Below are 13,792 nucleotides of genomic sequence, written 5' to 3'. Positions count from 1 at the left end.
TTCCCGCTCCTCACAGGGCAGCGAGGCCCCGGCTTTCCCGCTCCTCACAGGGCAGCGAGGCTTTCGTTGTTTCCGGCTCCTCACAGGGCAGCGAGGCCTAGGCCGTTCCCGCCCCTGTCAGGGCAGCGAGGCCCCGGCTTTCCCGCCCCTCACAGGGCAGCGAGGCTCCGGTCTTCCCGGTCCCGTGCGCCCCTGGGCGGCCAGGCCAGGTCCCCGGTCCCGTGACTGCATCTTGACAGGGCGGCGAGGCCCTCTCCGTCCCAGCTTCCGCAGGTCCCGCGTGCTCTGCCATGGCGGCCTCCCACGGGCCTCCCAGCCCCATGCAGTCTCTCCGGGAGGAGGCCGTGTGCGCCATCTGCCTGGATTATTTCCAGGACCCCGTGTCCATCGCCTGCGGGCACAACTTCTGCCGGGAGTGCGTGACCCAGCTGTGGGGCATTGACGAGGAGCCGGAGCGCGGGGTGGCCCGGGAGCACATGGTGCGGGAGGTCTTGTACCGCTGGGCTCGGGAGGAGGGGACGCCCCCGCCCCGGGCCCACGCCCCGCCCTGGGTCCCCGGCGGCCGCGGATCCCCTCCGAGCCCCTCGGGCCCCGTGGAGCCGGGCTGGGACGCCGTGGAGGCCTGGAACGGGACGCTGGTCCAGGACCTGAGGATCCGGGTGTTTCCCAACGAGCGGGAGGCGCTTTTCCACAACGGCCACCACTACCACCACTTCGGCCGCTACCGCCACCGCCTCCGGCGCGGGCCCCTGCAGCCTCGGGTGCGCCGGCAGCTCTACCCGAACACCCGGCCCCGCTCCCCGCCCCGCACCCCGCCCCGCACCCCGCCGCGGCCCCACATCCGGCAGGTCTTCAGCTGCCCGCAGTGCAGGAGGACTTTTCCCAGCCGCAGCTACCGCCCCAATTTGCAGCTGGCCAACATGGTCCACATCATCCGCCAGATTAGCCGCACGCCGTGACGTTGGCCAAGAGCACGCCCCGAGTGTGAGGAGGCCCTGACGCCCTCCTGTGAGGTGGAAAAAAATGGGGTGTCTTTAGATTCCAGGCCCTACAAGCATCACAGCTGAATAAAGTGTTTCAGGAATGCGAGGATCAACTCCCCCCCCCACCCCCCCCGGACCTGCAGTGCCTTGTAGGCCCAGTGCTGCCCCAGTACTGCGGAGAAATGAAGGCATTCCAAACATCACCTTTGGTTCCGTCTTAAATCAGAATTAGAAATGAGTATGAAGCTCAGAAGCAGAATGCTTCTTTGCCTAACATGCTGCATCCTGCCCCCCAGTTTATTTGGAGTTAATGGCTAACTTCAATTTTAGGAAACAGTTCCGTATTTGTTTCTGTTAGCTGAGAATTTACTTATGGGAATGAGGAAAACTGCTTTGCTTTGCTTTAAAATTTGAAACACTATGTTTTCATGAGCTTGATATTTGATTACTTAAAATATTTTTGAGCTTATTAGGTGATTTGGGGACATTCTTGGAGTCTCTGTCAATAGTACTATAATAATGCCATACCTTAAATTTTTGGCAAAAGTTGAAATGTGGCCAAGAAGTGCTGTTCTGTCAGTGTCTATGGATTGTTTGCTGGAAAGGTCCTTTGTCGTCATAAACTGAGAAAAACTGTATGCTTTGTTTCCATTTGCTTTTGAAGATCTGAACACCTGTCATTGTTTTTGTCAGATCTAAAGTTTCTCAGTTGTTAAAGAGAACTGCATTCAACATTTGGATAACAACCCTACATTAGAGTACCAGTGAAAAATTAAAACTGAAAATAGGAAAGTTTAAAAAGTTAAAACTTTGGACAGAATTTTAATAGTAGTATTGACCCTGAAATGCACTGGCCCTGAACTGGTAATAGGAAAATACTAACATTTTCATTGTGAAGTATTTAAAGCAAACCTTGCCAAGAACAGCATATGTAGGTATATGTGAGCAAATTCATATAAAAAGTGCCTAATTTTGTTGGCGCACAACCAAATTTAAGAACCAGATTAATGAATATTCTATTCTTAAACTTAAAAATTAATGGCAATATACAAAATAATAGATTTCATTATGACACTTTTATACTTGTGTATCATTGTGCTCTACTCACATTTTCTCTCCTGTTACACTTAAGCTGGCTCATCCTTTTCCTCCAGCTAGTCTGTAATATCATATGATGTCATATATAAAATTCCTAGTCTTAAATTTTAGATGAGAAAGTATATTTATTGTTCACCATTTCCCATTCTAGGGCCCCCATCTTCCCCCTTACCTTTAGAGCCCCCTTTCTTGTATAGCAACCCTTTATTATTATTTCAAGAAATTTAGAAATATGTTAGGTGATGTGTTTAAGACATGTTAAAGCCAATATATGGCAGCTCTGAGAGGAGAAATGGATTTATACCTTGATGTCCAGTTTTTACTGAAGCATGTCAAGAAGAATTTGTGGAATTTAAACAAGTCTGATTGTTTTGACAAAAAAAACTTGTATGTAAACTGTATATAGAGATAAGGATTTATTGCATTTATTTTTCAAATTTCTCTTTACATTTTTGTTTTTGTTCTTATTTTTTTTCCCTTGCTGTATCTAGCTGGGAGGAAACTGTAAATGTCTTCTTAAAAGTGATTTATGTTTTAATTGCATTTTATACAATACCCAGTAAAGAGAAATTTTTTCACAGTGACATGCTTTTATTATCTAAATAAAGTGTTCATTTTAAAGTTAAAAGAGACTGAATAAAAATTTAATTTTTTTAAATCCTTATTTTAATATTTTTCCCCACTCCCCTCCTGCCCTCCCTGAAAATTTAATTTCAAAGAATAAATGTTGAAAGTAGTCATATCAGTAAATATTGAAGACAAGATGATTTAAAAAAATGGAACAGTAAATATTTTCTAAATTAGAATCAGAATGACCTTCATTCCTAAAAACTGCAATCCTGGAACTTTCTTTTTATTTATCCTTACCATCTTTCACATCATGCATCCACATAGCATTCATTTCCCATCCCTTTGTATCTGCTTTATGCACTTGCAAAATCAGTCCCCCCCACCAAATAAAATTGAAGAGAAGAAAAAAAGGAAAAAAATCTCGTGGTGCTGTAGTGTGACACAGTGAGTCACCCAGTAAACCCCTTTGTCCATATATCTTTAATTGCAAATGTTCATGATAGTCATTGGCCTTGTTTGAGGCCTCTGGTTTCTGCTACAGTATTGATGCTGGGCCCTCACTACTCTTGGTTTTCCTGTTGCCTTGTGTCATGGAGATCATACACGTTTGGGTCTGTGGGTCAGGTCCCTTCATGTGCTCCAGCAGATTACAGATGGGGTAGATGTTGGGGTGTGCTAACTCATAACCCTGGTTCTGGGCCTGGGTGGTTGCAGGATTGGTCAGCCCACCTACTCTGTGCCATTCTCAACACCAGGATGAGCTCTCTAGCATTTCCCTGTCTAGTTTACCCCTTGCAGGAATGAGTAAGGGGTTGGGGCTTATTCTCCTGCTCTCAGTCCTTAGTTTCAGCTCTCCCACACCAACACCTTCAGGGCCAACTCTTCTGAAGTTCAGGGGCCAGTCCAGAGTGCAGCAGCTGATGTGGGACAGGGACAGGTGTTTTGCTCTCAGGACCACAGGGCCAGTTCTCTCACCTGTGTCAGTTGTAGAGGGAAGGAATGGGGGCAGGGTGTCTCTTCCCTGCTCTTGCCCAAGCTGCCATATGGCAGATGAGGGGCAGGGCAATGTCTCTGATGCTCATGTTTTGGGGTAACTCACCTGTGCCCCTGTCAACAGGGTCTGCTCCTCTGTGCTGCCCAGACAGATGTAGGGACAACTTTGTTGAGTGTTGAAGCTGGTAAAGTGGAGGGTTACCTTCCTTGCCAACTGGAGATGGTTCCCTCACCCTCATCCCCAAACCACAGCTAAGGGGATCGGTACTGATTATTGCCCTCTCAGGTCTTCAGGACTGGACCTGACCCATGTCCCTGTCTACAGGGTCAACTCTACTGTGCTTCCCAGGCAAGGGTTAGAACCTGTTCTCTCAAGTGCTGCAGTTGGTGAGCAGTTGAGTCAGGTCCCCCACCTGCTGCAGGTGGCAAGTAGCAAGGACAGGAGGGCTTTTCCTCACCCACACTACCATATGAGAAATGAGAAGGGCACAACCTGCTCCCCAATCCTCTCACCTCTCAGGGCCAGTTCATCAATGTCCATTTGGACAGGGTCAGCTCTATTGTGCTGCCCAGGTGACATGTAGAAATTCTCTTTCCTGTGTGTTTCAGTTGGTGAGAGGCATAGTGTTGCAGCCAGTGAGCAGGTGTGGTCAACTCTGTACAACCCTATCTATCCTCTCAGCCTTTGGTGGTATAAGGAGCCAGGGGTATCAACATAGATCATGGCTGCCTTAGACCCATGAACCCAGACATGGACCCCAACATCAGCCTAGGCCCAGATATCACCATGGCCCTGGGTGGCAATGAAGTCACTCACTTCAGCCTGCTCCTCACCACTTTGACCTCTTCAGATATGCCTCTGTCTACAGGAAATGAACCATTCTGTCTGTTTGTCTCTCTCTCTCCCATACACCCTGTAAATTTACTCACCCTAATAGTGTCAGTGTTTTCTCACTGAAGCCCAGGGCATAGCACCCCGGGACTGCATGTGAGTCTCTTTGCTAAGTCCACGACCATGCATGCTTCCTCCTCAAAGCCTGTAGCAGTCCCCTGAAACTTAATTTCAATGTAAGAATGAAGATAGTTCATATCACTGTTTTTATAGGGAACATCTGAATTCTAACGGCTAACGTAAGTTAATGGGGTGTGTGCTGTAGGACATGTGGCTATGGGAAAATACATAGAAAAAGTATTAAGCATATTTAATTAATTTAAACCTTTTGTATAAATTCTTTTTCCCTTTAAAAAGTAAGTATATTTTATGGATAAATAAAAACTGTTATTCCTAATGTGTATTAATTACTTTTCTACTACTTTAACCCAAATTGAACAATGTAAAGGAGGAAGGATATATTTTGGTTCACAGTTTTAGAGGTTTGAGTCCATAGCTTTGTTGATTCTGGGCCTTTGGAGAGGCCAAATGCTATGGTGGTAGAATGAGTGGCCAGCTGCTTGCTTTAGTGTGGGTGGAAAGCAGAAAAAGAGGGCCCAGTAGGATATAACAATGATAAGCCACCTTCCAGTGGCCCTCATTCTCAAAGTAGTCACCACCTAAAATATCTATAACCTCGCATAATGCATTAGCTAGGAACCAAACCTTCACTTTCCCTCAAACCACACTGCATAGAAAACAAAAGCATAGCAAAAAAAAAATGCACAAAGAAAGGGAGCATTGGTGAGATGTTATAAAGTTAATAGTAATTGAAAATGTAGCATATCTGTGTTTTTCCTTGTTGGAAAACATTAAGCACGTGATGAGTAATTTCATAGATAAATTAGAAAGGAAATAAAGGCCTGTGATTCTAACCAAATCTGAATTTTAAATCCAAAGGTAACAAGTTAAAAACATACTTGCTTAAAAATTTACAGAAATACAACACAGAACCAATTTTCAAGATGAAAACTATGCTAGTTATGTTGTTGAGTCTACTGTGCTACCTCCTGCGTCCATCAAGATACAACCCCTAGAATGAGCTCTATTAAAGCTTCCTGGGTCTAGAATGGTACCTTGGGCACATAGCTTTAAGGAGTATGTAGACAGGGAAGATTTTGCAGATGGAAATTCTTCTTTCCTCATTTTTATTACTGTTACGATTTTCCCCCAATTTTCTTGAGCACAAACAGGATAAAATTAATAAGGATGCTTTTAGATTAAGCTTTGTTTATAATAGCTGGATTTATTTTGTTTTTACAGGATGATCAAATGTGCCTACAAACTACTTTGTGTTTGCCAAATAGATAATATTAGCCTCTGCTTTTTTTTTTCCTTTTTGGACAGAGGTCTAAACAAATGGTGACGAGCCAGCCAATCTAGTCTAGAAAAGTGTAATAGCATAATTGCCAGCTCTGACTTTAGTGGAGTGGAGAACTCCTTAGAGGGAAATGGAAATTTAGTTTCAAGATAGTAGTTTCCATGTGCAAGTGGGTTTGAATTCTCTAAAGTAGAAAAAAAACTTGCAAAAAAGAAAAGGTTTAGGATAAGTTTATTTTTAAAGAAACTATCTAAAAGAGTTACATGTAATAACTTACATAGTTTTGTATTACTAAAAATAATTAACATTTTCAGACCTTAAAATTTCTCATCAATTTAAAAGGAGTTAACTGAGCTGACAGATTTCATTACTCAAAGTAGTCTGTTTGATTTTTTATTTCACTTTGACATAAGACTTGGCACAAATCTATTATAAGCAGTGTTCATTTATTGCTGCACTTCTAAGTTATAAATCTGGTTTACATCTATGGAAAATGTAGTATAGTATTGAAGACATGTCCAGTTATCTGACCAATTTGTTTTATGAGCTTATACCAAATTAAATAGAAAGCATTGCCAGTATTTGTACTTCCTCTGTGGCCTGCAAGTCAGGAAAAAATAAATAAAACCCAAAAAGCAAAAACAATTTTTATTTTTGAGAAAAGGTATTTAGGGTTCTGGTTCTTAGTATGTGTCTTGGACAGGTTGTGGTTAAAACATGATCTGAAAGTGTGATTGATGGGTGCCCATTTCCTTTTTTTATACAACAAATACGTTCAGAATGTTGACACCTATGAAAGGTAGAATCATCGATGCTGGGTTGCATTCTCCCTTAGTATTTCTTAATATTGGAGGAAATGGTTTGGCCACGAGACAGACAAGGCTGGTTTTTCTCAGGAAATAATTACTGAAATTTACAATGTTTTATGTACCATAATTTTAAACTTTTAGAATGACTTCACTGAATTAGATCGAATATGTTAAGGTGAATTGTAAACAGTTGGTTGCTGTAATGAATGTAATGGGGAGAGAGAGCTTTGTCATAATTGAGGTAAGAGTGGGAAGCACTTTTATTTCCATCTGTAGTGCTTTGTTTTGGGAAGGGAGATTTCTGATAGAGGTGGAAGAGGGAGGGAGGGAGGGAGGGAGGGAAGGAGGAGAGAGACAGCTGGAGAGATTTCTATGGAAACAATTATGGATTGATTGTAGATGGCTGGATTTTTTTTCAGCTTTGGGATTGGAGATAGATTAATTTTTTTCCTTAAAAGTATTATAGTAAATTTTTGTTTTAGTGTTGTAGAAATGTTTTCCTTTTTATATTGTACTTAGATGTTTGAGACGGACGGGCTCATGTAAACCAGACTGGACTCACAGTGCTTATATAGCTGAAGATGATCTTGAACTCCATATTCTCCTTCCTCTACCTTGTAAGTGCTGGAATTAAAAGCACACCACCACATCTGGCCTAAATTATATATACTGTTTGTAGAGTGTTACGCTTATTTAAAAGTTGGATCTGATTTATTTTATCAGCTCTTCTCTCATGTAAAGCATTTTGTAGATTAGAGTTTGTACCTTGTTTTGTTCTATTTTCTTGGTGATATCAAGTCATTACTCTATTAAATTTTTTGGTTTATTTTTGAGATTATGCAATTAAATAATATCTTCACTCCCTTTCCTCAAAACTCCTTTATACTCGCTTCTTGTTCTTTTAATTCATGACTTCTTTTTCATTAATAATTATTACATGAAAATATGTATATGTATTCCTAATTATAATCTGGTCAATCTGTATAGTATTGCTTGTATATGTGTTTTCACGACTGTCCATTTGGTATTGGATAACCAGTTAGTGTACTTTTCTCTGGGGAGGACTTATTTCTCCCACTCTTCACATACCTTATTTACCTGTGGTTCTTTGTATAGAGCTGAGACCTCATCATCTTCCCTTTCCATTTTGGAATGTCTATTGGTGTTCTTGATCAGCTGATGTTTAGACATTTGTGTTGGTGAGCCTTTATAGGTGTAGCTTCTAATACTACTGCCTGATTCTCTTTTCTTTACCCTTTTCCACAATGTTCCCTGAGCCTTAAATGAAGGAGCTCTTTTGTATATGTATCCTGGATGCTGCATGTCTGCATTTTGATTGATTGTGGGTTTCTTTAATGATTTTCATATATTGCAGAAATGAGTTTAATTGATGAGAGGTGAGAACTACATTTATATCTGTGGGTATAAGAAAAAAGACACTTAAGAATGTAGTTAGAGATTATCCTAGTTTTATAAAGTGGTTCTAGATTTCTCCTTGAACACTCATAGCTTTCCAGCCCTGGATAGTTTGCTAGTTTTCCAGTACCAGAAATGGTTTTTCTGGTGGCTTTGGTTTTAAGTTCAGTTAGAGCTGCTAAGGACTGTTGGTTGCTTCCTTCCTTGGGTAGCTTTTTCCTTTGCCTCTACTTCATTGATTTCTGCTCTTTTTTTTAATAGGTTAATATTTAAATAGGTTTTAATTTGGTTCTTATTTTTCCAAATTTTTGAGTTGCCTCATTAAAATATTTATTTGTGCTCTTTCTAGGTTTTTAGTGTAGGTTCTTAGAGCTAAAAGTTTACCTTGTAATACTGCTTTCAGTGTGTCTCAGATATTTTGTTGTGTTTTCATTTTCATTTAGTTCCAGGATTTTTTTTATTTCTGTCTTGATTTCTTTCACCCACTCATCATTCAGTTATGAGTTGTCTAATCTCCATAAGTTTGTATATTTACTTGAGATTTACTTGCTGTCATTTTTAGGTTTTATTGCACTATAGTCAGATAGAGTCCGAGGAGTTATTTCAGTCCTTTTGAATTTGTGGAAATTTGTTTTGTGTTTCATGATGTGATTTTACAGAAGCCTTCTTGTGCTGCTGAGTAGAATGTGTATTCTTTTGTGTTTGAGTGAAATGTTCTGTCGATATTTATTATGTCCATTTGATGTATGATGTCAATAAAATTATTCTGATGTTTCTGTTTATTTTTTTGTTCAGAAAACCTGTCTATTGGAGAAAGTAGGGTATTGAAAATCACCCAGTATTAATGGATTATTGTTAATCTGTGTCTTTAATTCCAGTAGTAGATAAAAAAAAAAAAAATGGGTGCCCCAGAATTTGATGCATGTATGTTTAGCATAGGAATGTCTTGGTTAACTGGTTCCTTGATTAGGATGAAATACTCCTCTTTATCTTTTTAATTTAATTTTAGTTTGAAGGTTGTTAGATATCATGATGGAGGCTTCTGCTTGCTTCCTGGTTCCATTTGATTGGAGTTTTGTTTTTTAACATTTTACTATTAGTTTCATTTACAAAATATGATCAGCAAAGAGAAGAATAAATGGATGGGTGAGTGAATGAAGGGTTAATGGAAATGATAAGCAGAGGATAAAGGGTTAGAGAATTAACTATAGGACTGTGATAGATGAGTTCTTTAAAATTTGAGTTGATTTGAAGATGCAGTACATTTGATATCCAGGCCTTGGTTTCTTCTCTTCACTGGTTCCCCCCAAAAAACACTTTATTATTTTTTAATGGATTTTGCCGCCTGTATTCAGATCCTGTTTATCTCTCTGTCCCTACCTCGCATCAGCCCTCTGCCCTTGCTTCTTCCCCTTCCCCCAAAACAAAACCAATTTTAACAGCAAAATTAAAACCCAAAGAAAACAAAGCAATAACATAAACAAAAACAAAGAGAAGAATCTTGCAGTGGAAGCTGTAGTGTGTCCTGTTGAGACACAGTTTACCTGTTAGTAAGAGTTAGTCAGTCTTTACTTTTAAGTACTGTGAGTCATTGGCCTGGCCTGAGGCTACTGGCTTCTGTTACACAACTGATAATGATAATGGGCTCTCACTGGGGCCAGTCTTGGCTATCCTGTTTTTGTGCCATGTCATGGAGAGTCTGCTGTTTTGAATCTGTAGATTCATCCCCTTCACATGCTCCAGAAGTTTATAGATGATGTGGATATTGGGGTGAGCTAACTCTTAGTCCTGATTCTGGACCCTGGTGGTAGCTGGGTTGGTCAGCCTGCCATCTTTCCCTCGTTGCTCCAGCACTGCCCAGGCTAGCTCACCCAAAGCAGCCTGCAGCAGGGGCGGGGCCGTTCTCCACTCTCAGGTCCTCAGATCTGACCCACTCATGCTCACTCCACTGTTTTGCCCAGGCAAGGTGCAGGGAAGGCTCTCTCTCCTGACGCTGTTGGGGGAATATAAGGGAGGGGGTGGGGTCAACTTTTCTGGTTCTCATGCCCTCAGGGCTGGCTCACCTGTGCCCCTGACAACAGGGTCAGCTCCAGTGTGCTGCACAAACAGGAGGCAGAGCCTGCTCTTTTTGTGTGCTGTAAGGGTCAAGGCTAGCTTTCTTACCTAGTCACCCCAGGCCCAACTCTCTCTCCTGCAGTAGGTGGTAATGTGTGAGAGGGGGAAGGTATTTTTCTCTCATCCATGCTGCCACATGACCAACCGAGGTGACAGGGTCAGGGGTGGAGGGTGTCAGCTCTAGTGTGCTGCCCAGGTGAGGTACACACCTGTGGTGAGTGGTGAGGCCATCTCTGTAGCACGGATTCTAGTTGGTATTAATAATAAAACCCAGAGTCAGATATAGGGATTAATACGGAAGGTTAGAGAAGCACTAGAAAGTTCTTAACTTTACCAGTGCTCAGACCTAAGGGGCAGTCCTGTTTTCGCTAATCTTCAGACTGACTGCTCTCTCTCTGAAACCTCAGACTGAATCTTCAGACTGCATCTGTCTCTATAAATCCTCAGATTGCATCTGCTCTTGTGTCACTGCCCCCCAACACACACATACATACACACACACACACACACCGCCTTATATTCCTCTCCAGCCATATCATTTCTGTCTCCACCTCCCTGGTGCTGGGATTAAAGATGTGCACAACTACCCACCACCTCGCTCTGTTTCTCTTTGAGACTGGATCAATCCAGTGTAGCCCAGGGTGGCCTTGAACTCACAGAGATACCTCCGCCTCTCTATCCCAAGTGCTGGGATTTAAAGTATGCACCACCACTGCCGGGCCTGCCTCTATGGCTAACCAGTGGCTTATCTCTGCAGTCTGATCTTCAGGCAAGCTTTATTTGTAAATCACAAACAAAATATCACTACACATCTCCCCTGAGTTGGGGAGGGGATAGCTTTCCCCCAGGGGCAGAGTCAGCTCTTCTGCTACAGGTGTTTAGCATGGATAGGGCCAGCTCTCCCAGCATGGCTCCAATGATGCACTGTGCTAACATGGGCCACAGACAGCATCATGGACCCCAGCTGAAGTAGCACCAACCACCCAGATATGACCCTCAGCAGCAGCTTGGGTCCAGATGTTAGCATGGCCCCAGTGGCAACAGAGGCCACCCAGATCAGTGTGGCCCCTGAAGCAGCAAGGCCTTGGGCACCGACATGGTCTCAGGTGACTGACCAAACCCAGAGTATCTGCAGAGCATTCATTCAGTAGTAAGAGAAGCCATGAACATCACCCTGGCCACTATAGGGCCACAGACCCAGATAAGGCCCTAGGCAGGCCACTCCACCCCCCCATACCTCTTTGGCCCCTAGGTGACAGCACTAGGGACTGGAGTACTTTTGTTCATTCCTTTAAGGCAATTCCCATATTTAAAATTAAGATGTATTTCTTAGGTAGAGTGGATGTATTTTGTTTCTTGATCCATTCAAGTAGACTGTGCCTTTTGATTGGAAATTGATATTTAAAGTTATCATTGAAATGTGTATGCTAATTGTGTTTATCATGCTGATTTTTGTGTTGTTTTGGTCTTAGTGGTACTTTGTGTTTTCATAACTATGGCTTCATATTTCTATCCATAGTCTCCTGGCTATGCTCATTCCTCTCCAGCTTGAAATATTGTTTCCTGTATTTTCTTTAGGTCTAGTTGTTGCACATAAAAGTTTTAAGTTTTTTTATATTGTGCAATGTTTGTCTTTCTCCAATTATGACAGAGTTTTTCTAGGTATATTAGTCTAGGCTGGCTGTCATAGTCTTTTAGGATTTGGAATGCATTGCTCCAGGTTTATGAGGATTTCAAAGTTCCCATTGAGAAACCAGATATTATTCTGATGGGTTTCTTTTATATGTGAGTTGCATTGTTTTCTCCTGTGACTTTCAACACATTTTTTTTTCTTTTGTTACATGCTTAGTTTTAACTATGATATGCTGTGGGGATTTTCTTTTCTGAGTCTATCTAGCTGGTGTTCTGTGTGCTTCTTGTATCTGAACAATTGTGTGTTTTGTTAGTTTGGGGACGTTTCCTTCTGTGATCTTTTTGAAGATCTGGTCCACATCATTGACTTTGTATTTATCTCCTTCACCTATGCCCATCATTTGAAGGTTAAGTTTTTCATGGTGTCCTACATGTCTTCAGTGTTTCCTTCCTAAGTTGTTAACACTTTTCCTATTCATTTCTTGTTTGGTCTAGATCTTGAGTCCTGATATTTTATCTTCTACTTGATTAATTCTTCTTGTAAGACATTTCTTTGAGTTTTCTAATCGAATTTTTAATATTTTTAGTTCTATCTTCATTTCAGCTTGAGTCCTCTTTAATACTTCTCTCTCCTTTTGAATCTCATTATCCAGTCTTAAGTTGTCTTAATCTTTTATTATACTTTAGGTTGTATTTTCTTGGACATCACTCAGGAGTTTATTCTTAAGCTCTTTTTAATTTCATGGAGCTTTTTCCTTATGACTTCTTCAAATTCCTTAAATTCTTTGATAAAATATATGATAGTTCCTTTAAATAATGTGTTCCTGAGGTTCATGTAGATAATTCTCATTGGGAAATATATCTATAGGACTTGTAGGTTTTGGGGAGTAGATTCTGGCTCCATTTTTAATATTGTTGGTACTTTCACAGTGAGATGTAGGCAGGCTCTTTTTAGTTCTAAATTTGATATGTATAGAGCAGGGTGGTACAGAAGATAGGACATGGGGGTGGATTTTGTGTGAAATGAAGTCAGGTGAGTAGATGAGGTTGGGTTGGTATGTAATATGTGCCTCATGGTTCAAGATCTGGTTAAGTGGAGAGGTAACATATGGTGTGGGGGGATCGTGTTGTTGTTGAGGGATAAGTAGGTAGAGGCCTGGCAGAAGCCTAGAGATTGTCTGTTGCTGTGGAACAGTGCTTCTACATTGTAAATATGTATTCCTTTCATTGTTAATAAGAAGCTGATTGACTGATGGCTAGGCAGGATTTTTGTGAAGAAGGAGGGTGGAGTGAGAGGCGTTAGCCAGCCAGCCAGAGAATAAGCAAGACCTGCTGGGGAGGTAAATGCTGTGAACCTTGGGGCAACACATGGATGAATAGAAATGGGTTAATTTAAGTTGTAAGAGCTAGTTAGTAATAAGCCTGAACTACTCCTGAGCATTTATAATTAGACTCTCTTGCAGTTATCTGGAAAGTGGCTGCTGGGACGGGAAAAGTCTGCCTATAGTCTGTGGTGCAGGAGGGATTGCTAGAGTAGGTCAGGGCACTGGATATGGGACTCTGGCTTGATATGGTAATGGGAAGATGTCTTATATGGGGATATCAGGGAAACACACTGAGCTAGACCCTGGAGGAGGAGTTGGAAAGTCTGGCTGTCAAAGATTTCTTTCTGTTGTATCAGTTGTCTCAGCTTGAATTGGCTCAGTCCTGAGCTAAAGGTTCTACAGTACTATCGTGATAAGTCTTTTGTTTTAGAGGTGTAGTCTATAGTGTCTTTAGTTAAATGTGAGTGTATGTTTCTTTAGTGGCTGTTTTGTTCTGGGTATTTCCTGTTGTGTATATGGGTTGACAGTTGCTTGTGGCTGTGTGGGCACAAGCTCTCACTTTCTGTTTTTGCCATTGCTCTCTGGAACGGCCAGTTTTT

General features: G+C 41.7%; 1 protein-coding gene across 1 annotated transcript; it reads left to right on the top strand.

Moving 5' to 3' along the window:
- Positions 1–232: 232 nt before the first annotated feature.
- On the top strand, positions 233–959 carry LOC130885298 (E3 ubiquitin-protein ligase TRIM52-like). The gene has a single exon (XM_057786773.1). It carries the CDS (start codon positions 291–293, stop codon positions 957–959), a length of 669 nt encoding a protein of 222 aa, XP_057642756.1. The 5' UTR covers positions 233–290.
- Positions 960–13,792: the final 12,833 nt, after the last annotated feature.

This window comes from Chionomys nivalis, chromosome 12, assembly GCF_950005125.1.
Source record: "Chionomys nivalis chromosome 12, mChiNiv1.1, whole genome shotgun sequence".
NCBI lineage: Eukaryota > Metazoa > Chordata > Mammalia > Rodentia > Cricetidae > Chionomys > Chionomys nivalis.
The sequence above is the reverse complement of the archived record's forward strand: the minus strand, read 5'-3'. Positions and strand labels throughout refer to the sequence as shown.